The sequence below is a fragment of the Equus przewalskii genome, chromosome 30 (assembly GCF_037783145.1).
Source record: "Equus przewalskii isolate Varuska chromosome 30, EquPr2, whole genome shotgun sequence".
Lineage (NCBI taxonomy): Eukaryota > Metazoa > Chordata > Mammalia > Perissodactyla > Equidae > Equus > Equus przewalskii.
In genome coordinates, this window is record NC_091860.1 from 9,396,640 (window position 1) to 9,423,335 (window position 26,696).

General features: G+C 39.2%; 1 protein-coding gene across 1 annotated transcript in view; it reads right to left on the reverse strand.

Moving 5' to 3' along the window:
* GAD2 (glutamate decarboxylase 2) overlaps window positions 1-26,696 on the reverse strand; it is a 78,478-nt gene that overhangs the window by 39,460 nt on the left and 12,322 nt on the right. The window contains exon 8 of the mRNA XM_008529164.2: window positions 20,370-20,449. Coding sequence (XP_008527386.2) covers window positions 20,370-20,449 — 80 coding nt within the window. The remainder of the gene's footprint in view (window positions 1-20,369; window positions 20,450-26,696) is intronic.

Here is a 26,696-nt window from a genome sequence, read left to right on the forward strand (position 1 = left end):
ATGATGAGCAGTTACCCCAGTTCTTTTTTTTTTTAAAGATTGGCACCTGTTGCCAATCTTCTGGTGTTTTTTTTTTTTTCTTGTTCTTCTCTCTAAAGCCCCCTAGTACATACTCGTATATTCTAGTTGTAGGTCCTTCTGGTGGGACGCTGCCTCGGCATGGCTTGATGAGCAGTGTCACGTTCGCACCCAGGATCTGAACTGGCAAAACCATGGGCCACTGAAGCAGAGCACATGAACTTAACCAGTGGCCATGGGCTGGCCCCCTACCCCAGTGTTTTTCTGAAGGGCAACATGCCAGCAAGTATCATAACTCTTAGTATAGGTACAGTCCTGGGCTTAGAAATTCTATTTCTAGGAATTTATCCTAGGAAAGTAATATAAGTATGTGTGCAAATATTTAACCATAACAATGTTTATGTTAGCATTTTTTAAAATAGTGAAACTTTAACTCAGATGTCTGACAAAAGGAGATTTGTTAAGTAATATGAATTCTAAACAATAAGTATTAAATAGTGATTGAAATCATTGAAGAATTTCTAATGACATGAAAGTTACCCATAGTATTTTATTATGTAAACAACACATTTCTAATCAGTAAGTTGTATGATTAAATATATAAAGATATATTTGAAACTATATGCATCAAAGATTATGTCTAGGTCCTTCTATTTTCTTATTTTTCTACAATGAATATGTGCTGCTTCTGGAATAAGAAAAGAAAACAATGTTGTTTTTCAAAAAAAGAAGGCACTATTCCTTACCTAACACCATATACAACAATTAATTCAAAATGGATCAGATACTTGAATATAAGAGCTAAAACTATCAAACCTTTAGATTAAAACATACGGCAAAATGGGGCCAGCCCAGTCGTGTAGTGGTCGAGTTTGTGAGCTGTGCTTCAGTGGCCCAGGGTTCACTGGTTCAGATCCAGGGCACAGATCTGCACACCTCTTATTAAGCATGCTGTGGGAGGCATCCCACATATAAAATAGAAGAAGATGGGCAAAGATGTTAGCTCAGGGCCAATCTTCCTCAAAAAAAAAAAAAAGGCAAAAACTTCATGATATTGGATTTGGCAATGGATATGACACCAAAGGCACAAGCAACAATAGGAAAAATAGAAGAACTGGACCTCATGGAAATTAAAAACTTTTGTGCAACAAAAGACACTATCAACAGAGTAAAAACGTAACACACAGAATGGGAGAAAACATTTGCAAATCATATATTTCAAAAGAGAGTAATATCCAGAATATATAGAGAGCTTCTTAAACTCAACAACAACAACAAAAAACCCAATTCAAAAATGACCAAATGGACCTAAGAAACACATATGTAACATTCCATCCAACAGCAGTGGAATACACATTCTTCTCAAGTGCACATGAACATTCTCCAGAATAGACCATATGTTGCCCACAAAACAAATCTTAACAAATTTAAGAGATTGAAATCATATCAAGTATGTTTTCCAACTACAATGGTCTGAAACTAGAAATGAGTAACATGAATAAAATTAGAAAAATCATAAATATGTGGAAATTGAACAACACACTTTTGAACAACCAATGGGGAAAAGAAGAAATCAAAGTAGAAATAAAAAGGATTCTTCAGACAAATGAAAAGGGAAACACAACACTCCAAAACCAACAGTATGCAACAAAGCAATTCTAAGAGGGAAGTTTATAGTGATAAATGTGTACATTAAGAGAAAAGAAAGATCTCAAATAAACAACCTAACTTTACATCTCAAGGAACTAGAAAAAGACCAAATGAAACCCAAAGTTAGCAGGAGGAAGAAAATAATAAAGATTAGAGCAGAAATAAATGAAATAGATACTAGAAAGACAATAGAAAAGATCAACAAAACTAAGAATAGGTTTTTAGAAAAGATAAACGAAACTGACAAACCTTTAGCTAGACTCACCAAGAAAAAAAAAGAGAGAGAACACAAATAAATAAAATTATAAATGAAAAAGGAGACATCATAATTGATACACAGAAATACAAAAGATCCTAAAAGACTACTAGGAAAAATTATATATGTCAACAAATTGGATAATGTAGGGAAAAAAGGGTAAAATTCTAGAACCATACAACATTCAAAGACTGAATCATGAAGAAATAGAATTTCTGAACATACCAAAAACCAGTAAAAAGATTGAAGCAATAATCAACAACCTTCAACAAAAAAAAGCCCAGGACCAGATGGCTTCACAGGTGAATTCTACCAAAGATTTAAAGTGTTAATGCCAATCTTTCTCACATTCTTCCAAAAAATTGAAGAGAGGGAATACTTCCAAACTCATTTCACAAGGACAGCACTACTTTCATACCAGAGCCAGGTAAGGACACTACAGGAAAAGAAAATTACAGGTCAATATCCCTGATGAACATAAACGCAAAAATCCTCAAAAAATACTAGCAAACTGAATTCAACAATACATTAAAAGGATCTTACAGAATGATCAAGTGGGATTTATCCCGGGGATGCAATGATAGCTCACTATCCATAAATCAATCAATGTGATACATCACAATAACAGTATGAAGGATAAAATTCATATGATCATCTCAATAGATATAGAAAAAGCATTTGACAAAATTCAATATCCTTTCATGATAAAAACTCTCAACAAACTTCATAAAACGGGAACATACCTCAACATAATAAAGGCCAAATATGACAAGCCCACAACTAATATTGTACTCAATAGTGAAAAGCTGAAAGCTTTTCCTCCAAGATCAGGAACAAGGATGGAATGCCCACTCTTACCACTTCTTAGTACTGGAAGTCTTAGCCAGAGCAATTAAGCAAGGAAAAGAGAAAAAAAAGACATGCAAATTAGAAAGAAAGAAGTTAAATTGTCTTTGCAGATGACATGAACTTACATGTAGAAAACCCTAAAGACTTTACAAGAAAACTGTTAGAGCTAATAAATGAATTCAGTAAAGTTGCAGGATACAAAATCAACATACAAAAATCAATCCCATTTACAATAGCATCAAAAAGAATAAAATACTTGGGAATAAATTTAACCAAGGAAATGAAAGATCTGTACACTGAAAACCATAAGATATCAATGAAAGAAGATGCAAATAAATGGAAAGATGTCCCATGTTCATAGACTGGAAGAATTAATATTGTTAAAATATTCATACTACCCAAAGCAATCTACAGATTCAATGCAATCCTTATCAAAATTGCAATGGGATTTTTCACAGAAATAGAAAAACTTATCCTAAAACTTGTGTGGAACCACAAAAGAAGACAAATACTCAAATAACAAATTTTAAGAAAGAAGAACAAAGTTGGAGGTATCACATTTCCTGATTTCAAACTATATTACAAAGCTATAGTAATCAAAATAGCATGGTACTGGCATAAAAACAGACACACAGACAATGGAACAGAATAGAGAGCCAAGAAATAAACCTACACATGTACAGTTAAACTAATCTTTGACAAAGGTTCAAGAAGACACAATGGGAAAAGGATAGTCTCTCAAATAAATGGTGCTGGGAAAACCAGACAGCCACATGCAAAATAGTGAAAATGGACCACTGCCTTATACCATACACAAAAGTTAACACAACATGGATTAAAGACTTGAACATAAGACCTGAAACCATAAAACTCCTGAGAGAAAACATAGGTGGTAAGCTCCTTGACATTGGTCTTGGCAACGATTTTTTGGATTTGACACCAGAGGCAAAGGCAACAAAAGAAAAAATCAACAAGTGGGAATATATCAAACTAAGAAGCCTCAGCACAGCAAAGGAAACCATCAACAAAATGAAAAGGGAACCTATGGAAAGGGAGAAAATATTTGTAAGCCATATATCTGATAATGGTTTAATCTCAAAAATATATAAGGAACTCCTACAATCCAATAGCAAAAAGCAAATAAACTGATTAAAAGATGGACAAAAGACCTGAATAGACATTTTTCCAAAAAAGACATACAAATGACTAACAGATATATGAAAAGGTGCTCAACATCACTAACCATCAGGGAAATGCAAATCATAAACCACAATGAGATATCACCTCACATACATTAGGATGGCTATTATAAAAAAGACAAGAAATAACAAGTGTTGGTAAAAATGTGGAGAAGAGGGAACCCTGGTATTTTGTTTGTGGGAATGTAAATTGGTACAGCCACTATGGAAAACAGTATGGAGGTTCCTCAAAAATTAAAAATAGAACTACTATATGATTCATGAATCCCGCTCCTTGGTATATATCCAAAGGAAATAAATCAGTATTTTGAAGAGATATCTGCAGTCTTATGTTCACTGCAGCATTATTCACAATAAATAAGATTAGAAAATAACCTAAGTGTCGTTTATAAGTGAATGGATAAAGAAACATGGTGTATATACAGAGTGAAATATTATTCAGCCATAAAAAGAAGGAAATTCTGCCATCTGTGACAATGTGGATGAACCTACAGGACATTATGCAAAGTGAAATATGCCACACACAGAAAGATAAATACTGTATAATCTCAGTTATATATGGAATCTTAAAAAAGTCAAACTCATAGAAGCAGAGAGTAGAACGGTGATTGGCAGGAGGTATTGGGTGGAGGAAATGAGGAGATGTTGGTCAAAGAGTACAAACATCCAGTCATGAAATGAATAAGCTCTGAGGATCTAATGTACAACCTGGTGACTATAGCTAATAACGTTTTGTACACTTGAAATTTGCAAAGAGAGTAACTCTTAAGTGTTCTCACTGCACACACATGAAAATAGTAACTTTGTGAGCTGATAGATGTGTTAATTAGCTTGATTGTGGTAATGATTTTACAATGTATATGTGTATCAAGTCATCACATTGTACACCTTCAAATATATACAATTTTTATTTGTCAATTATACCTCAATAAAGCTGGGAAAATATTTCTTCAAAACAAGTAAAAATAAACTGGTGAAATTAATTTTAAAAATTGGGCAAAGGACTTGAATACACATTTCTCCAAAGTAGACGTACAGATGACAAATAAGCAAGTGAAATGTTGCTCAGCATCAGTAATCCTTAGGGAAACGAAAATCAAAACCACAAAGAAATACCTCCTCGCACCCATTAGGATAGCTACTATAAAAAACAAACAGAAAATAAAAAGTGTTGACACCAGTGTAGAGAAATTAGAACCCTTGTGCGCTGTTGGTAGAAATGTAAAATGGTACAGTCACTATGGAAAACAGTATGTCCCTTCCTCAAAAAATTAAAAATAGGGGGCTGGCGCAGTGGCATAGTGGTTGGTTCATGCATTCCACTTTGGTGGTGCAGATTAGCCAGGTTTCGATCCCGGGCATGGACCTAGCACCACTTGTCAAGCCATGCTGTGCCAGCGTCCCACATAAAGTGGAGGAAGACTGGCACAGATGTTAGCTTAGCCACAGTCTTCCTCAAGCAAAAAGAGCACAGGGCCAATTTTCCTCACACACACACAAAAATTAAAAGTAGAATTACCATATGATCTAGCAAGTCCACTTCTGGGTATATACCCAAATAATTAAAGGCAGGGCTCAAAGAGATATCTGTACACCCATGTTCACAGCAGCATTATTCACAATAGCTAAAATGTAGAAGCAACTCAAGTGGTATGTACATACAATGGAATATTATTTAGCCTTAAAGAGGAGAGAAATTCTGACATACACTACAACATGGATGAACCCTGAGGACGTTACACTAAGTGAAATAAGTCAACTACAAAAAGACAAAAAGGAGTGAGGTACCCAGAGTAGTCAAATTCATAGAGACAGAAAGTATAATGGTGTGCTCCAGGGGCTGGGGGAAGGGGAAATGGGGAGATGTTGCTTAATGGGTATAGAGTGATAGTTTTGCAAGATGAAAAGTTTTAGAAATGGACAGTGATGATGGTTTCACAACAATATGAATGTAATTCACATCACTGAACCGTATACTTAAAAAAGTTAAGATGGTAAATTTTATGTGTATTTTACCATAGTAAAAAAAATTGGGGGAAAAAAAGAAGGGGTCATGTTTAACTAGTGAACACTAGCAGTTCTCTTCTCAGTCCAAGCCCTGATTATTCACTTCCAAGCTATGTGTCCTTGGACATGAGACACCTCTGCTGGGGTTATGAGTCAGATGGAGAAAGGAGAACTTACCATACTATTTAGGACTGTTGTGTACATAGAAACTTCACAAACTATGTAAGCATCAGGTAAATGTGAGGGAATGTACTCTTTTGTGTCTCTAATAAATAAATTAATTAGATCAATTGTGTAAAATGCTTTGGACTATGCCTAGCACATAATAAACACTCACTAAGTGTCAGCTATTATTTTATAATCCTTCCTAATATAGGACATAATGAAGCACACCCCCCTCCCCCCAGTACCTCAGAGTTCCCTGCATCTGAATCCACAGGCAATATGACACTCAGAGGTCTTGCCACAGCCCTGCTCAATAATAATTGATTCAAGGTCTCTGTGAAGTTTATTCTGTTACAGGGCACTCAACAGCCTCCAAGGACCTGAAAGAGTTAATTAGCTTCCCTAACCACCTTCAGGCACTGGCCACAATTCAGCTAATTTAATAAAAGAGTATAATAACCTCAGATTATTTATACTTTGAATTGTTTAAATCAATTTTATGATAAAGAGTGGTACTTAAGCATAGAGAAATGTAACCTAACTGTAATTTATAAAGCTAAATGGTATGTTAAAAGAAAAAATTAAAATGTATGCAAAATCATAAACAGTTAATTTTGTGATATAAAAGTATTAATCAAAATAGTTAACAGATACCATTATGGCAGAGTAGAATGTTTCCCTTAGACTCTCTCCTCTAAGATGCAATGAAAAGGACATTCATAAACCAACAGAGGACATTCACACAACACAAAGACATCTGAGATACCCACACAGCCATATGTCTGAAGGTGGAGGTGCTGGACCCCCAGAGGAAGTGGAAGGAGGTAAGGGGATCTCTTCTCCCTCCTTAATGGCAGTGACCCTGGGACTGGGTGCAGTTCTGAGAGGAGAGGGGGGAGGGACAGCCCTCCGCAGGAACACCTTTGCTCTCCAAGTTCCCTCTCAGCCCAAGGGAAAGCCCCATACAGAGGTGGCTAAACTATTGTGGGGCTGTCTTCATCAAGCCAGCACTCCAGGAGAGTAGGTAGTGAGGGCAGAGCGAGAAGCCCCCAGGATTCTGCAAGTGGAAGAAAGTGCCCCTCCCCCTGCCTGGCACTCCAGTTCAGCCACTTACTAGAGTGCTTGTGCATATGATGGAAAAGCAGCTGCTGTGACCAAGCGAGCAAGTGAGTTGTGGATCAAGGCAGGTGCAGAATACACAGCTCTTGACCCCCACCCAGTGGTGGAAGGTGGAAGCCATGACCAAATATCACTATGCAGATGCAAAAATCCAGACTATCAAACAATACGAAAAAATATTTTAATACTCCAGACCAGAAGATAAATGACAAGCACCCAGAAATCAATCCTGAAGGCACAGAAATTTATAATCTAAATGACAGATAATTCAAAGTAGCTATCATAAAAAAACTCAATGAGTTACAAGAAAATATAGATAGTTCAACAAAATCAGGAACTTCTTCACAAAAGAGATTGAAACTATAAAGAAAAACCAATCAAAAATGTGGGAGATGAAGAACACAACGATTGAGATAAAGAAAAATCTAGAATCCCTGAATAACAGAGCTAATTTATGGAGGACAGAATTAGCAGCTTGGAGGACAGAAACATAAAAATGCCTCTGTTGGTGGAGAGAGAACTAAGACTAAAAAGAATGAAGAAATTCTCCAAGAAATATCCAACTCAATTAGGAAATGCAACATAAGGATTCTAGGTATTCCAGAGAGAGATGAGAAGGAGAAGGAAGCAGAGAGCTTGTTCAAGGAAATAATAGCTGAGAACTTCACAAACCTGGGGAAGAAGCTGGAAATACAGGTGAAAGAAGCTATTAGATCTCATAACAATGTCAATGTTAAAAGACTTTCTCCAAGTCATATAGTAGTAAAGCTGGCAAAGTCAATGACAAAGAAAAAATATTAACGGCAGCAAGGCAGAAGAAAATAACTTACAAAGGAACCCCTATCTAGCTTTCAGCAGATTTCTCAGCAAAAACCTTGTAGGCTAGGACATAGTGGAATGACATATTCAAAATTCTGAAAGACAAAATGTTTCAGCTAAAAATACTCTATCCAGAGAAAATGTCCTTCAGATATGATGGAGAAATAAAAACTTTCCCAGATAAACAAAAGCTAAGGGAGTTAATTGCCACAAGACTCTCCTTACAAGAAATGATCAAGAAGCCCCTCATACCTGAAAAAAAAGGGAAAAGAACAGGATTACAAAGCCTTGAGCAAGGAGATAAATAGGCACACAAATAGAAAATTGCAGCTCTCTATCAGAACAGGTTAGCAAACATTTAATTATCACATTAAAGATAAAGGGAAGGAAAACATCAAAAATAAATACAATCTTGTTATTTTAACCACAAATTTACAACACAAGATGGAATAAATTGAGACAATAATAACTTAGAAGGGGAAGAGGAAAGGATGGAATTGGCTTAGTCTAAGGAAAGAAGAGGCTATCAGAAAACGGACTATCACATCTATGAGATTTTTTTATACAAACCCCTCATGGTAACCACTAAACAAATAGTCAGAACAGAGACACAAATGATAAATAAAGAGAAAACTAAGAAAACTATCATAGAGAGTTACCAAACTGAATTGGTAGACCAAAATACACAGGATGAAAAACAAGGGAAAGGCAGAAGAATCAGAAAACGAGTGATAAAATGGCAGTTTTAAGCCATCATATATCAATAATCACTTTAAATGTAAATGTATTGAATTCTCCAATCCAAAGACATGGAGTGGCTGGATGGATTAAAAAAACAAGACCCAACAATATGCTGCCTCCAGGAAATACACCTCAGCTCTAAAGACAAACACAGGCTCAGAGTGAAGGGATGGAAGACAATACTCCATGCCAATGGCAAACAAAAGAAAGCAGGTCTTGCCATACTTATATCACAAAAAGTAGACTTCAAGACAAAACAGGCAATAAGAGAAAAAGAGGGACAGTACTACAAGGGTGAAAGGGACACTCCACCAAGAAGACATAACATTTATAAATATATACGCACCCAACACAGGAGTAGCAATGTACATAAAGGAACTATTAACAAATCTAAAGAGGAAATATTAACAAAAACACAATAATAGTAGGGGACCTTAACACCCTGCTTATATCAGTTGATAGATGATACAGACAGAAAGTCAATAAGGAAACAGTGGAATTAAATGAAAAACCAGACCAGATAGACTTAATAGTTGTATATAGAACACACCATCCAAAAAGAGCAGAATATACATTCTTCTCAAGTGCACATGGAACATTCTCAAGGATGGACCATATGTTGGGAAACAAGGCAAACCTCAATAAATTTAAGAAGATTGAAATCACATCAAGCACCTTTTCCAATCATAATGCTATGGAATTTGAAATCAACTACAAGAAAAAAGCTGGGAACATGACAAATGTGTGGAGACTAAACAACACGCTACTGAACAACCAATGGATCATTGAAGAAATTAAAGGAGAAATCAGAAAATACCTGGAGACAAATGAGAATGAAAATACACCATACCAATTCACATGGGATGCAGCAAAAGCAGTCCTAAGAAGGAAATTCATAGCAATACAGGCCCACATTAACAAACCAGAAAAATCTCAAATAAGCAATCTTAAACTACACCTAACAGAACTAGAAATATAAGAAGAAAGCCCAAAGTCAGCAGAAGGAGGAAAATGATAAAAATTAGAGCAGAAATAAATGAAATTGAAACAAACAAACAAAAACAGCAGAAAGGATCAATGAAACAAAGAGCAGGTTCTTTGAGAAGATAAATAAAATTGACCAACCTTTAGCCAGACTCACTAAGAAAAAAAGAGAGAAGGCTCAAATAAATAAAATTTGAAATGAAAGAGGAAAAATTAAAAATTACAACAGATACCACAGAAATACAAAGGATTATAAGAGAATACTATGAAAACTATATGCCAACAAATTGGACAATCTAGAATAAATGGATAAATTATAAGACTCATACAACCTCCCCAAACTGAACCAAGAAGAAATAGAGAATCTGAATAGACCAATCACAAGTAAAAAGATTGAAAGAGTAATCAACCCACCCCTCCCCCCCCAAAAAAAATTCCAGGACCAGATGGCTTCTCTGGAGAATTCTACCAAACATTCAAAGAAGACTTAACACCTATCCTTCTCAAACTATTACAAAAATTTGTGGAAGATGGAACACTTCATAACATTCTATGAGGCCAACATCACTCTGATACCAAAGCTAGACAAGGACAACACAAAGAAGGAAAATTACAGGCCAATATCACTGATGAACACAGGTGAAAAAATCCTCAACAAAATATTGGCAAACTGAATACAGCAATACATTAAAAAGATCATATACCATGACCAACTGGAATTTATACCCGGGACACAGGGATGGTTCAACATCTGCAAATCAATCAATGTGACACACCACATTAATAAAATGAGGAACAAAAAACACATGATCATCTCAATAGATGCAGAGAAAACATCTGACAAGATCCAACATCCACTTATGATAAAAACTCTCAGTAAAATGGGTACAGAAGGAAAATACCTCAACATAATAAAGGTTGTATTTGACAAAATCACAGCCAACATCAAACTCAATGGGGAAAAACTGAAAGCCATCCTTCTGAGAACAGGAACAAGACAAGGGTGCCCACTCTCGCCACCCTTATTCAACATAGTACTGGAGGTTTTGGCCAGAGCAATTAGGCAAGAAAAAGAAATAAAAAGAGTCCAAATAGGCAATGAAGAAGTGAAACTCCCATTGTTTGCAGATGACATGATTTTGTATATAGAAAACCCTAAATAATCCACTGGAAAACTATTAGAAATAATCGACAACTACAGCAAAGTTGCAGGGTACAAAATCAACTTACAAAAATCAATTGCATTTCTATACTCTAATAACAAGCTAGCAGAAACAGAACTCAAGAATACAATCCCATTTACAATTGCAACAAAAAGAATAAAATATCTGGGAGTAAATTTAACCAAGGAGTTGGAAGACCTATAAAATGGAAATTATGTTATTGAAAGAAATCAATGATGACATAAAGAAATGGAAAGATATTCCATGCACATAGACTGGAAGAATAAATACAGTTAAAATGTCCATACTACCTAAAGCAATCTACAGATTCAATGCAATCCCAATCAGAATCCCACTGACACTCTTCATGGAAATAGAACAAAGAATCCTAAAATTCATATGGGGCAAAAAGAGACCCCCAAAACCTAAAGCAATCCTGAGAAAACAAGAACAAATCTGGAGGCATCACAATCTTTGACTTCAAAATATACTATGAAGCAATGGTAATCATAATAGCATGGTACTCTTACAAAAATAGACATACAGATCAATGGAACAGAATCGAAAGCCCAGAAATAAAACTACACAACTACAGACAGCTAATTTTCAACAAAGGAGCTAAGAACATACAATTGAGAAAGGCAAGTCTCTTCAATGAATGATGTTGGGAAAGCTGAACAACCACACGCAAAAGAATGAAAGTAGACCATTATCTTTCTCCATACACAAAAATTAACTCCAAAGGGATCAAAGACTTGAAGGTAAGACCTGAAACATAAAACTCCTGGAAGAAAGTATAGGCAGTATACTCTTTGACATCATCAGTCTTAGAAGGATCTTTTTGAATACCATATCTACTTGGATAAAGGAAATGAAAGAAAACAGAAACAAGTGGGACTTCATCAGACTAAAGAGCTTCTGCAAGGCAAAAGAGACTAGGAACAAAATGAAAAGACAACCCACCAACTAGGAGAAAATATTTACAAGCCATATATCTATCAAGGGGTTAGTCTCCAAAATATGTAAAGAACTCACACAACTGAACAACAGAAAAACAAATAACCTGATCAAAAAACAGGCAGAAGATACAAACAGACATTTTTCGAAAGAAGATATACAGATGGCCTATAGGCACATGAAAAGGTGTTCATCATCACTAATCACTAGGGAAATGCAAATCAAAACTACAATAAGATATCACCTTATACCCGTTAGAATGGTTGTAATCACCAAGACAAAAAATAACAAATGTTGGAGAGGATGTGGAGAAAATAGAACTCTCATACGCTGCTGGTGGGAATGCAAACTGGTGCAGCCACTATGGAAAATAGTATGGAGATTTCTCAAAAAACTAAAAATAGAAATACCATTTGACCCAGCTACCCCACTACTGAGTATTTATTAAAAAAACTTGAAATCAACAATTCAAAAAGACTTATGCATCCCTTTGTTCATTGCAGCATTATTCACAATAGCCAAGACGTGGAAGCAGCCCAAGTGCCCATTGACTGACGATTGGATAAAGAAGATGTGGTGTATATATACATACTACTCAGCCATAAAAATGGAATACTACTCAGCCACAAAAAAGACAAAATTGTCCCATTTGCAACAACATGCATGGACCTTGCGAGTATTATGTTAAGTGAAATAAGCCAGACAGAGAAAGACAAACACCATATGATTTCACTCACATGTGAAAGATAAACTAACACACGGACAAAGAGAAGACTTTAGTGGTTACGAGAGGGGAAGAGGGTCAGGGGGTGGGCACAAGGGGTGAAGGGGCACATTTATATGGTGGCTTGCAAATAATAATGTACAACTGAAATTTCACAATGCTATAAACTATTATGATATCAATTTTAAAATTTGAAGAGGAAAATAAAAAATAGCTAACAGAATTCTTGTGTTACATGGGAGCTAGGAAGGTCAGTGACTTTTCTAGTCCTGTGCCAACAGGTGTCACAAATCTTGGTCAGATTTATTTTTTGTAAGGTTTTACAGCAATTTACTACTAATTTAGATAACTTAAGGGAACTCCTGAAGGGAGGGGTGAAAGATGGAGAAATGGAAGAGAGAGGGGAGAAAGTGGGAGAGAGAGCCAGAGAGAATTAATTTCTACAAGTACCTGTGAGTCCACACTGACAATAAATAACAGAGAGAGAGGGAGAGCTCTACCTTACAGTGGAATGGAAGGAACTAAGAAATGTAGAGGGAATGATGGAGTTTGAAAATCACTATTTTGCAACTATCATAATAATAATTCAGGCAAGAGTCATCAATGGATACTAAACTAGTAGATGGATGTTTCAGGAGGAAAGCAATATTTATATAGTCTCAAAGCATTCCCTACAAGATCCTTCTTAACTGCAAAGGAGAGAATAGTCATTTCACAGTAGAGAAACCTGGCAGACACACCCTTAACCAAATGGTCACAGTTGACTTCACCACTGAGGTGACAAACCTCCTGACAAGGTGCACTTGAGAAAGACAAGGGGCATCTCCCTGGAATTCCTGCCCCAAATGCATCACAGAATGTAATCATGAGGAAATATCAGACAAACTCAAATTAAGAACTATGCTACAAAAGAGATGGTCTATACTCTTCAAAAATATCCCTGCCATACAGGACAGAGGAAAGATGAGGAAGTGTTCCAGATTAAAGGAGACTAAAGAGACGTGGCAACTAAATGTAATGTGTGATCCTGTACTGGGTTAAAATTAGCACTAAAGGACATCGTTGGGACAATTGATGAAATTTGGATACGGTGTACAGATTAAATAATAGTCTTGCGTTAATATCAAATTTCCTGATTTTGATAATTGTACTGTGATTATGTAAGTGAACATGCTTTTCTTAGGAAATTCACATTGAAGTATTAAGGGGTAAAGCAGCATGATGTCTGCAAGGAATTCTCAAATGGTTCAGAAAAAACTATACCTATAATATACATATAATTTATATATGGAATAGTGTAATACTCAATATATAATATTGAATTATATCTATGGAGAGAAAGAGAATGACAAAGCAAATATGTCAGAATGTTAACAATTGGTGAATTTGGGGGTAGAGTATATGGGAGTTCTTGTTAATATTCTTGCAATTTTTTTGAGTTTGAAATTATTCACAAAAATACAAAGTAAAAAAAAAAAAGATTGGATTTCCAACCCTTTCCGACTCTGAGCGTTTCTGAACTGAAAGGCATTAGCAACTTGTCCACACAACGCACGTCAGGTCTCTGCCCCTCCCCTCCTCATCAGTCCTCTCTAGACCTTTCCCCTGCTTTCCCATCACCATTCCTGTTTTTTTCTCCCTCTTGTTTCCTTCCAATCGTATATAATGTGAGATAATTTCAGAGTTTTCGTGAGCTCCTCAGAGAAAGATCCTACACAATTTTAGCTAAAAGAATAAGGAACTCTACTAGGAAAATGAAACCTCTGCTATCTATTTTATCCTTTCTTTTTTGCATATAATTCACATTTCCACTCTAGGAGGTCCTTCACCTCACAGTTGAGAAGAAATAAGACCAAAAACCATCCTGGACTCAATGCCCCCTCCAGCTTCCACCTGTATTTGCCTGCCTCCTCCCCTCCCCCCTCTCCTCTGCAGCTCAACCTCTGGAAATGCTGCCTGTATTTGTTTTCTTTCCTCTTCTCCCACTCACCCTTCAACTCACTGCGAATTGCCTCCGGCCCTCACTGCTCCGCTGAAACCTCTCTTCTCAAACTCACTAGCCCCTTCCTTGTAAGTAAATGATGGGTGGTTGTTGACCTCATTTCATCTATTGGTAGCATCTGATACTGTTAACCGCTCCTTCTAGAAACACTCTCATGGCCCTCATGGCCCAGTTCCTCATTCTCCTCCAACAACTCTGGCTGCTCCTTCTCAGTCTCCATTGTAGGCTCCTCTGACTCTGCCTGTCCCTGAAATGTGGATGCTCCTCAGAGTCTTTTCCTAGGCCCACTCTACATGGCATCCGTTGTATACCATCCAAGCTCCAGGCTCCTATTTCCAATTGCCTACCTGACACCCTCACTTGGATGTCTCATAAGCTCATTGAACTCAACATCTCCAAATCTGAGCTTTTCACTTCAGCCACAGTTCCTTATCTTAGAGAATAGCATCTCATGGACTTAGCTGGCAAGCCAGAAGCCTGGCATTCATCCTTGACTCTTTTCTCAACCTGTACACCAATCAATCAATAATTTCTATTAATTCCAACACTCCGTCTCCATTGCTCAGCCTACCATTCATCATCTCCTAGTCACATTACTACCATAGACACTGACTGCCAGCCTCGAATCTACACTTCACTCTGCATTTAAAATGATCTTTCTAACATAAAAATACAATGTGGCTCTCCTGCTCAAAACCCTTCAGTGATGTCCCATGTCTTCAGCCTAAAATCCAAACAGCTCAGTATGGCTCATAAGGTGCTTTATGACAAGGACATTCTGACCACTTCCCTCCAGAAGTTCTTCTCAGTTCCTTGAACAAGCCAACTTCTCTCACATGCATGGCTTAGAACATGCCATGGCCTCTGTGTGTTTCAGCCTGCCTTCTGCACTGCCTTCTGCTGACTAAGTTTTGCAGCATCTGTGACTATGTCCACCTTGTCCACCACTGTGTTTCCAACCAAGGCCACTGCCTACAGCCAAAAGAAGTAGCTCACAGGGCACCCTCTTCCATCTTACAGAATTTTGTATTCTCCCAAATTATCATCCACAGAAGAGAAGTTTTCCATCCTCGCCTGACTGAAACTTTGGGAAAAATCCTTTTGTTCAGTGGCCTAATCCAATTATGAAATATCCCTCAGTTTTCTTTCACAAATATTTATTTTCCTTTAGATATTAGCTCAGACTTTTCTTCTCTATCCTTAGATACGTTAATGCATAATTAATTTAGATTCCACTAATTTAAATTTTGCAAATGTGAGACCCAACAACATAAGTAAAATTCATTAACCTCATCACTGTGAATATTCAACTTGTTGCTAACAAGGAAAGGGAGCTCTTAAACTAGAACTTATAAAATGAAGGATTCATTTCACACATTTCCCTCTTTATTTATTTATTTTTTATTTTACTGCTTTTTTTGTGAGGAAGACTGCTACAGAGTTAACATCTGTGCCAATCTTCCTCTCTTTCACATGAGATGCTGCCACAGCGTGGTCCGTGCCTGGGATCCAAACCTGCGAACCCTGGGCCACTGAAGTGGAGCACATGAACTTAACCACTGCACCACCTGGCCGGCCCCACATTTTCCTCTTTTGAATTTAATAATTAATTTTTACAAAATAGAATACTCTTTTCAGTTATAATACTTCCATTAACGTGTAGGCCATGGTGAACTGAGTTTTCCATTACTTTATCTTGTTTTACTTATTAGTGTATATATAACAAAATTAAAATGCTTTTTGATTTTCAACTCTGAGAGAACGTATTCCAAACAAATGAAGATTTACTCTTTGTTTCTCTTTCTTCATTTTAACTGAGAGCCACATTTCACTCTGAACGGGTCACTGAACTGAGCCCTGTGGTTGTTAATTACGGGACCCGATCTCGTGGAATCTTCTTCCACATGTGGCTTTGGGCTTGTTGTTAGAAAGGCATAGACGGTTCTCCTTCACTAGGATGTTGCCTTCAACTATGAGCTTCCTACTAAGTCAACTGTCTGCAGACCAGATAAAACCCCAGCACTGATGGACTGCGTGCAGAGTTGGAAAGAGTAACTGTAAAAAACGAAAGCCTCAGAGAGGAGGTCCAGGTTCATGTTTTGCAAAGCCTGGATGGACTTTGCAAAGCACATTGGAGGAACAAGAATGTAGATACCCACCCCATCCGCCTCAGTGATTTTCTGAACTGCCCATCTGACTTTCACAAGGACATGGTAATAGAAACAAAATGGCTGCCAAGAGTGTTTTCACTGATTCTGACTGCAATGGGGGCTACAAACGACTGTCTAAGCCCTTCTCCTTGGCTCCTGACCCCAAACACTTCAATTTCACTTAAGCTGTCTAGGCCAGGCTCTCAGCCTTAAACTCATGCTACACAGATGATGTGAATTGTCAACATAGAATTAAAGACTACACATAACTACAATACAGCTTTAATTTTTTCTTTTTTAACATGCTCTCATACAATACTGCTAGGAAAATAAATTGATGAAACCTTTGGAAAGGCAATTTGGCCTGATGTATCACCTTCCTTAAGAATGTTCATATAGTGTGTTCGCAATTATACTAAGAAATAATCGTAAATGGAGAAGCCCTGGGCACATCAGAATGTTCACTGAAGGATGGAAAGGTTATTTATAACAGCAACACCCAAACAGGGACACGTGCAGGAGAGGTCTAGATGTTTGTGCTTGCTCTGTTCTAGGTGTCATTTTTAGCATTTTACGTTTGCCAACACATTTAATCTTCAGAACAACCCTATGAAGCAGATGCCATTATTTGTCCTTTTTTCCAGTAAAGAACCGGAGGCACAGAGAGCCATTTGCCGAGCTGGTGCTGGAGCTGAGGCCTGATTGCCAACAGTCCAGCTCCAGAGCCAGCTCCTCCAAATACTAACGTGCTTTCTGACATCGTCACTCCTCAAATACTATGTAGTGAAGTGTGTTTTTGTTTGTAATAACATGGAAAAACATTTATGTTGCATGTCTAGTTAGAAAAAGAAACATGATCACAAATACATAAATTAAAAAAAGAAGAAAAAAAGAACAAAGCTTAATGCTTAAAAAGAGATTTTTAGACACTAGTGTGGTATTAGTAATGATCTTTGGTTGGTGGAACTATGATTTTCCATGTTATTTTCTATTATTTTTTTTAAAGTAAGCATGTATTGCTTTTTAGAAAGTAAAAATGATCATTTATCCCTTTTTATCCTGTTTCCAAACCTGTCAAGCTCAACCAACTGTTCCTGCTCCCACCTATATTTCCATCCAGTATGCCCCTCGTCCTTGCTTCACGTCACATTTTCACCACAAATTTCTTTCTCCTGAGCCTTATTTCTCACATCTTTTATTTGTTATCTTTTTTTCTCTTTCCTTTTTTCTGTCTTCTTCCTCTTCCTCTTTTCCCATCCCACAAGGCTCATGAGCAGAAGGAGAAAGCCCCCCCAGCCTTAGCTGCCTGATGGCCTCCTTCCCTCTGTACCCTCCCAATGGGCGCATATGCCGATGGAGGGGCAGTGGACAGTGAGGTATTTTCTGAAACACCAATAATTTTTAGCATTGTCTTTTAGTTTTTCTCAGGGCTTCTAAAATTGTTGAAATAAAATTCTTTGACTTTAAAATCTGAGGCCACCTGGCCAGTCACTGGTTTTAGACCCCTGTGGTTTTCCAGCATTCTCGACTTTCTGCTCCTTTCTCTGCTATGGGTGAAGGACAGGCACCTTTTGGCCTCTGTCCTGGCAGCCCTGTCTGGGGTCCCTTTCCCTGCAACTCTTTTGCTTTTCCTTCTTGTTCTTCCTTCTTACCGGCCTGCACCTCTCTTTGGGGCATGATGCTGCTTCCAGAAAGTCACTTGTCCTCAGGTCAGGCTTTGGCTCCCATGAATACCTGGCTGGCTGGCTGGCCTGGTGGACGCATCCCGTGGCCACTCCCATTGTCACTACTTGGTTTTCATAGGAGCGGAAGCAGCAATACTGATGCCATAAGGAGTGGAGTCAAGGGCCCCCTCCGTTCATTCTCCCAGCTCATCTATCAGCCACTGGGGTTCAACTCAAGGAACACCTGCTAACTAAGCTGGTTAGGGAGAGAGGGCCTGTCTACGTGATTCTTCCCTGAATTCTGGGCTCCTTACATATAACAGTTTGGCTAAAGATTAAGAAATTTAAAGTCATCTAAACCTTCACCCCGAGCTAGTAATATTTTTTGTGTGCCAGTTTTCTTCTCAAATCTCAATTCTTAAGTACCTGATAGTGACAAACACTGGTAGCCTTAAAAATACAAGGCAGATTCTTTTTCAAAAGGTGTCCCCCTCACTCCAGTCCTCTGTCATTTCACACCCGCCTCATGCCGCAGCCTCTCACCCGGCATCACGACCCAAATCTCTCCTCTTCCTTGCTCCCTGAAGGGTGGTTTCATTCATGCCTTCTTGGATAAAAATGCCTGCAAGTTATCCTGTTTCCAAACCTATCAAGCTCAAAGGCTGAGTTAAGCATTTTTCCCCCCAAAAGAAAAAGTAAAACCACGTGGATTTAATTGTAAAATGAATATGTTCATTGCAAACAATTAAACAAAATCAGGCAACGTATAAAATGTGAAGAAGAAAGTGACAAGCCCTTGTAATTTTACCTCCCAGAGGGAGACATGCTTATTCATCAGTTTGGATTCTGAGCTTGCAAAATCCCCGGTGGCCAATGGAATCTGCCATGGCTGTCCCCTCCCCGCAACGCCTCTGGTCAGGCCCAGCTCCTTGAGCCCCGAAAGCTCATTCCTATTTCTGTGGCTTTGCTTGTAGTATTTGGTCTCCTGGAATTGCTCCCACTTTCCCCTCCACCCATCCAAGTCATCCCTAACTTTAAAAATCCAGCTTAAGGCCCTCCTGCCGCATGAAGCCTTCCAAACTACCCATGGATAGAATATGTCCTCTGTGCCATGCAAGGCAGCCATGGATCTGTCTCCTTCTGATGCTACCACATCTCCCCACCTTGACCTTATGCTTTTCCAGAGCCTCATGACATGCTGGGCAATCAAAAATGTCTACCTAATAAGTACATATGAATAAAGAGATGGTTAAGTGAGTGGCTTCCTTTTAATATAGTGAAATTTCTTATTCAATTCCTTAAAGACTGAATTTAATTTTTTATAGGTTCCAGGGCAATAAGCTAGAGAAAATGCCCACAGATATTCTGGAAATGCCTTTTAATCTCTCTTACACCCATTTCCAGAGTACCTAGGAGGTTTGGGTGCCAATTAAGACAGGGATTTTCCCTAAGAGAGCTCTTTGGATCCAGCACAAAGCTGATGAGTTGCTGGGGCATTATTTACCTCCTGCTCACTAAACTGTCGCCCCTGCTGTAATCACTCCATCAAGTTCACATAATCCATGGTGCCTAGAATGATGACACCTCCATAAATCAGCGCTCGAATGCTGGTTGTTGCTTAAGTGCCCAGGTGATGAATATCCTTCTGCACCTTCTTGGTGCAGAATTTTTTGATTGATTTAACAAAGGTTCTGATTCAAAGAATGGGAAAGGCTCCATGGCATTGAGGAGCAAGGTCCCAGGACTCCAAGCAAGAGGCCATGTGAAAGAGAAACAGAGAATGGCAGTGGCCAGGATGGAGGTAGGGTTGCTGCCCGACAGTCATCCCTGTTTTGGGACTAAAAGGTAGGTGTGTGGAATTTGCAAGTCACTAACCAAAAAGGGTTGCAGATTCGTGCTTACCTCTCATCACATCTAATCAGAATTACGCTGTCTGTTCCAATCCCCAAGGCTGCAGCTCCCTTCTTGAGAGAAAAATGACTCTGTGAGAAAAAGCATATTTGTAATTAGTTGTACGTAAAGTCAGGATCCACACCCTCAGCTGTTTTATTGTTTTCTCCTTTTATTTCTAACCTGTCCCTCCAAAGCCTGGATTGCTGAAAGAAGATGGTATCATTCACTTGGGATTTTATTTATTTTTTTGATTGTGATGAAATACACATAACATAGAACTTACTATCTTAACCATTTTCAAGTATATGATTCAGCGGCCTTAAGTCCATTCACACTGTTGTGCAACCATCACTATATCCATCTCCAGAACTCTTTTCATCTTGCAAATCTGAAACTCTGTACCCATTAAACAACGTCTCCCCATTCCTCTCTCACCAGCCCCTGACGACCACCATTCTACTTTCTACCTTTATGGATTTGACTACTCTGGGTACCTCATATAAGTGGAATCATACAGTATTTATCCTTTTGTGACTGGCTTATTTACTGAGCATAAGATGCTCAAGTTTTATCCAGGTTGTAGCATGCGTTAGAATTTCCTTCCTTTTAAATGCTGAATCATATTCATGGTATATATACACCACATTTTGTTTTTCCATTCATCCACCAATGGATACTTGGCTTCTTCCACTTTTTGGCTATGAACGTGGGTGCACAAACATCTCTTTGAGCCCTGCTTTGAATTCTTTTGGGTTTATACCCAGAAGTGGAACTGCTGGATCATATGGTAATTCTATTTTTGAAGAATTGCCATACTGTTTCCATAGCAGCTGCACCATTTTAAATTCCCACCAGCAGTGCACAAGGGCTCTAATTTCTCCACATCCTTGTCAACAGTTTTTATTTTCTGTTTTTTGATAATAGTCATTCTAATGGGTGTGGGGTGATACCCCATTATGGTTTTGCTTTTATTTCCCTAATGATTAGCGATATTGAGCATCTTTTCGTGTGTTTATTGGTCATTTGTATGTCTTCTTTGGAGAAATGTCTATACAAGTCCTTTCCCATTTTTAAATAGGATTGTTTGTTTCTGTTGTTGTTTTGAATTCACTTGGGCTTTTGAGTGAAGATAACAAGACTAAAAATTGTAAATGGACCTGCTACCCCAACACACAGTAATCCAAGCCGATTTCACATATAAGGCGTAAGAACACATCAACTGCCTCCAGCAGCTATGTATTGTATGGCTCTCAGACTTATATTCTGCTTCCAAGAGATTACACTCAGTTTCTCTCAAGTTCAGTGAAACTGTGTGCACTCAAGTAGGAGGAGAAATTGGCCTTAAATCCAGCACTCCCTCCCAGACTTGCTGGAGGGGCTATTTGTTGTGCGGGTGATTGCCCATCCTGGGGTGGGCTCAGGAGGTGTCAGGGCCTGGCTTGGGCAGAACAGCATGTGGAAAAAGCCCACACTCACAAGCTACTGCTAAATCCTTGTTTGTGCTTTTGGTTATTGATTCTGGGTAGGATTCTGAATCTCAATGGCTGTAATCACTGTGCAATTTGGAGAGCTGGGAAAGGCTAACCTAAGCCCAGCTGTCCTGCATCTGCCCAGCAGCCTCTTACTATTAACTACAGATCATTAAGCTGTCCAAAGAGAGAGCCGCTTCCTCAATTTACATCTCCAAAGGGTTGCTGACTGGAATTTTAAGTTACGCTTCCAGAGAGTACCTCTTTTTGAATGCCCACTTTTGACTCATCTGAAATTTTAAATAGGCAGCATAGGAACTGTTAACACATATTTTTGGGAGTGTGTCTCATAAGCCAGAAGGAATTATATTTATAACAGCAGCAAATAATGTAAACCAGTAAATGAGGCACTGACTAGAGGCATTTAAAAAGCCCAGTGTAGCTAAGAAGTAATGAGAAAGAGCCATTAGACTCATTTTACAAGCTCAGAAAGACAAAGTGGACAATCCTTACCAAGATACCTGGAAACTGGGAGAGAAAGCTTAATTGGGTTTGGAAAGATGCATTATTCCCCCGCCAAAAAAAAGCGTTCTCTCTTGCATAGTTAGCAGATCCCTGGGCCACCCTGAAGGGGAGGAGCTCAGGGGAAAATGGTGCTAATTTTGTCACTGCCAGGAGGGCACAGAACAGAGGAGCCAGCTGCCCCACTGAGCAAGCACAAGCTACTCAAATTAGGCCCCTCAGTGAACAAGCTCGTAAGCACTAAACTGCCAAATGGCAAATTGGGGATAAGTAAGAGATCTGGCGCACCTGGTCAATGAGAGGAAGTAGTCTTGTCTGGTCTTTAATGAGAAAGAATAGGGAATCTCAAATGAGGAGCAATTACCTAGGATAATTGATCACTGTTCCAAATGCCACATACTTAAAGAAAAACACATGCCCAAATAGAAAGCTTCAAGACGGGGAACAAAGGTGATATGAGGCATGAAAAAGAAAATTAGGTACCGAACACTGCATCTGTTTATTATTTTCAGGAAAAGGAGGAGGGAAATAGCTAAATGCTATCCAGAAATAGCAAGGGACCCATGGAGAGGAAAGAACTAGGGAGAAAAAAAAGGTACTACCTAATGAGCAAGAAAAAGTGAAGACAGCTTAAATGGAATGTCTCTCTGCTGGTGAGACAACACTTGGAGAATCGTTTTTAATCCTTGGCACCATGTTTCATGGAACCATTTGTTGATGAATCAGAGCAGAGCAGCATCTGAACAGAAACCTCCTGGATGCTGAGGAGCCTGGAAACCAGGTGTCCAGAGAGAGCCCAGAGGATGCTTGGTCATGAGCAGAGGGCATGAGGGACACATGGCATGGGTGACCTTCATATCCGAAGGGCTGTGTTAAAGCGGGAGTAGAGCAATAGACTGCTCTGGGTGGCTTCAGAAGGCGAAACTATGAAGAAACATTGGAAGCTACAAGGATTCAGATGTGTCCCCAAATCATCAAGACTCTTGTAGCCAGATGTTCATCAATAGAATAGCTGGGGAATGAGCTAACGAACAGCCCACTTACCTCCCCCACCCTGATTTTAGAAAAATAACAATAGACTCCTGATAGAATCTAGTGCTTATTTAGAACCAAAACATATTTCTATTCAAGGGTAATAGATATTAGAACCCATATGATTTTTATTTTATACTAAATTAAAAATTCAAGGTTGATGGAAGATTAATTTCTCTATCTTTTAAAAAAATCATAAGTAATCTAGATACAGGCTACATGATTCCGCTGACATTTAAAATATGTGCAAATAAGTGTGGGATTTTATAGACATAAACTAACTGTAATTGAAAAAATAAGCAGGTTTTCTGGGTTGGAGTGGGATGAGAGTATCCAGAGTAAGAATGCGTGAGAAGGAGAGCCCACAGGCTGGGCCAGGGGCATGAGCTCCGCCATTCCATCCAGCCACATGTCTGGAGGGTGCATGGCAGCGCCTTCCTTCTTAAATGGGGACGATCAATCTTACCTGCCTTTAGGGATGGTGGGAGAGTAAGGAGAATGGTAGAAAGCTCTGGGACCAGCCACTTCAGTCTCTTGACATGTCTGTTTCTCTGCCTCTACTACAATTTAGATAAGCAGTGTGGAAAGCTGCATTAATTCTTTCAAGCTATTGTTGGTCACATCCAGATATTTAACTGAAACTTACATTCAACTCCCTAGAGGACCACAGGGTTTCAGGGAAAGCCTCTGCTGGCTCAGGGGACACAGAGATGATTAAGACAGCCCTCAGTCCCCAGCTACCTCTCTCACCTTGTCTCCTTCCTCCCCTCCTCTCTCTATCTGGTGGTAGCGGTCTTCCTCATCTTCTGTGAGCTTGCTTAACTTGATCTTGCCTCTGGGCCTCTGTGCTTGCTGTTCCATTTCTTGGAAAACCATCCTGCAGATATTTAGATGGCTCCCTCCCTTGTTCAAGGTAGGTCTCTGCTATATATCACCTCCAGAGAGACCTTTTATGACCATCTTGTAAAATAGCCCACGACCGTCCCTCTCTCTTGTCATCACATGATATCAGAGTAAATATTTATTATTTTACTGTCTGTCCCTTACTAAAACATAGGCTGCATAAGGGCAAACACTTTGTTGTAGTATACAGTTAACAAGCATTTGTTGAATTTGACTGTATGCTCAGAGAACAAGTCCAGGAAAATGTTCACTATTTATTGCCATAAACTCTGGCCACAAATCCCAATGTTGAGGTGTGGCTTTGGTGACTGGGGATGAAGGATGGTGGACTAAATGGATGCCAATGTCTCTAATCAAATGCCTGTTCTATAAGCACGTCCAGAGACCTTCTTGGCACCTACCCCAGAAGGCCTCAGCTGGGATCCTTCCCAAGCAAGAAGCAGTTGTAGGCCCTTCTAGCCAGAACAGCTGCTTAGGGGAAGGAAGAAGCAACCCAGACTTCAAATAAAGAAAAAGGACACACTAGGTTGGAAATCTTAGCTCTTAACCCTTCTATCTATTATTAAATCAAAAGCTCTATCTTCTAGCTCTAAGGTCTATCAATTGTCCTTGGCCTCGATCTTTTTGTACCAACACTCCTCCCCTTTGTGGGTGGAGTGAATGGAGTGTGTGTGGAGGAATATTAAACAGAGGTCACTGGGGGTCATTACACATCAAGGATCCCTTGGAGAAGCTGAGAAAGGAAAGTTATCTCCTGGTGGGGTGTCAGGCTTGGTTCACTGAATAATGCCCTCCCCCACAAAGAGGTTCACATCCTAATCCCCAAAACCTATGAATATGTTACCTGACATGGCAAAAGGGACTTTGCAGATGTGATTAAATTAAGGATCTTGGGATGGGAGATTGTTCTGGGTTATCTGGGTGGATCCAATGCAATCACAAGGGTCCTTATAAGGGAAAGAGGGAGATGAGAGAGTGAGAGCCAGAGAAGGAGATGTGTTGACAGAAGCAGAGGTCAGACAGAGAGAGAGAGAGAGAGTTGAGATGCTACACTGTTGGTTTTGAAGATGGAGGAAGTGTCCAGGAACCAACGAAGGCAGGCAGCCTCTAGAAGCTGAAAGAGGCAAGGGAAAGGACCTCTCCTACAATCTCCAGCAGGAATGCAACCCTGCCTGACCCATTGCAGATTTCTGACCTCCAGGACTATAAGATAATGAATTCATGTTGTTTTAAGCCACTGTTTGTGGTGATTTGTTCCAGCAGCAATAGGAAAATAAAACATCAGGTGGTTTCAGGCTGTAGTCTTCTCTGCTAAATTTTACCCCTATAAATTGAGGAAGGGCATTAAAAAAATAAAATACTCAAACATGACTAAAACCAAGATGTTTAAAGACAGTTTCTTAACATAAATCATTAGTTTCCTTTAATTCCATGGCTACTGCTATGGTTGTGAATTGTATTCACTGGCTTCCAATCTGTACTTGCTCTTTGTTTCCCTGTTATGAAGCTCCACACACGCACACACACACACACACACACACACAACCAGTTGAAACAGGAAAAAGAAAAGTTCTGTAGTCGATCTGAGGTCCACTATGACTCCCCGCTTCCCCTGATGTCCCCTTGTCTCTAGTCTCCCTATAGACCCCTCTTTCTCCTCCCCATCTCTACTTCCCCCACCATCAGAGAGCTTCTTGATCTTTGAGGCAACTGTCCTCCAGACCCTCAGCTACTCTGACGGAGAGAACATGAAGGAACCATCTTAGGAATTACACGCCAGGTCATGCTTACATACGCCTTTCAAGAACAGGTCTCTGGTCCATTGCAGGGCCTGTGTGGCAGGAGAGTTTGGAACCAAGATGTTGCTCCAACAGCTACAGTGGGCTTTGAGCTTGTGTGCTGCTTTACCCCGGCAAGTGAGAGAAAGCTAGAAAGCCTAGCAGGCTGAAGCTGTTTAGCTCAATTTATGTGAACAAGATGGGCCTTTGTCTCAATGCCTCAGTGGTCATAGGGAGAATGGCATTAACTCTTTGAAAGCCAGGGAAGGAACACGAAGTACTATGCCCTGGAATACCCAAGCTCTCGGCGCCCTGCCTGGCCAGCAGCCTGGCAGTAGGCAGGAGACTGTGCTTGGCTGAGGCAGATCTGGCCCAGAGATTGGATGTGACAGACCACTAGGCCATTTCTCTACAGCAATAAAACTTCTGGTTAAATCTGCCAAAGGTTAACATTAAATAGTTCAAGCACCATGGAGGTAGAATATCTGATCAGAGTTTTCAAACAGAAAGACTGCATCAACAGGATACTTTGGAGTTTTGAGTAATGTAGGTACAGCATCAGTGGTTCAAATGAGCTCATAATCACTCCGCCTTCTATCCTCCTTCCCTTCCCCCAACATGCAACATTATTA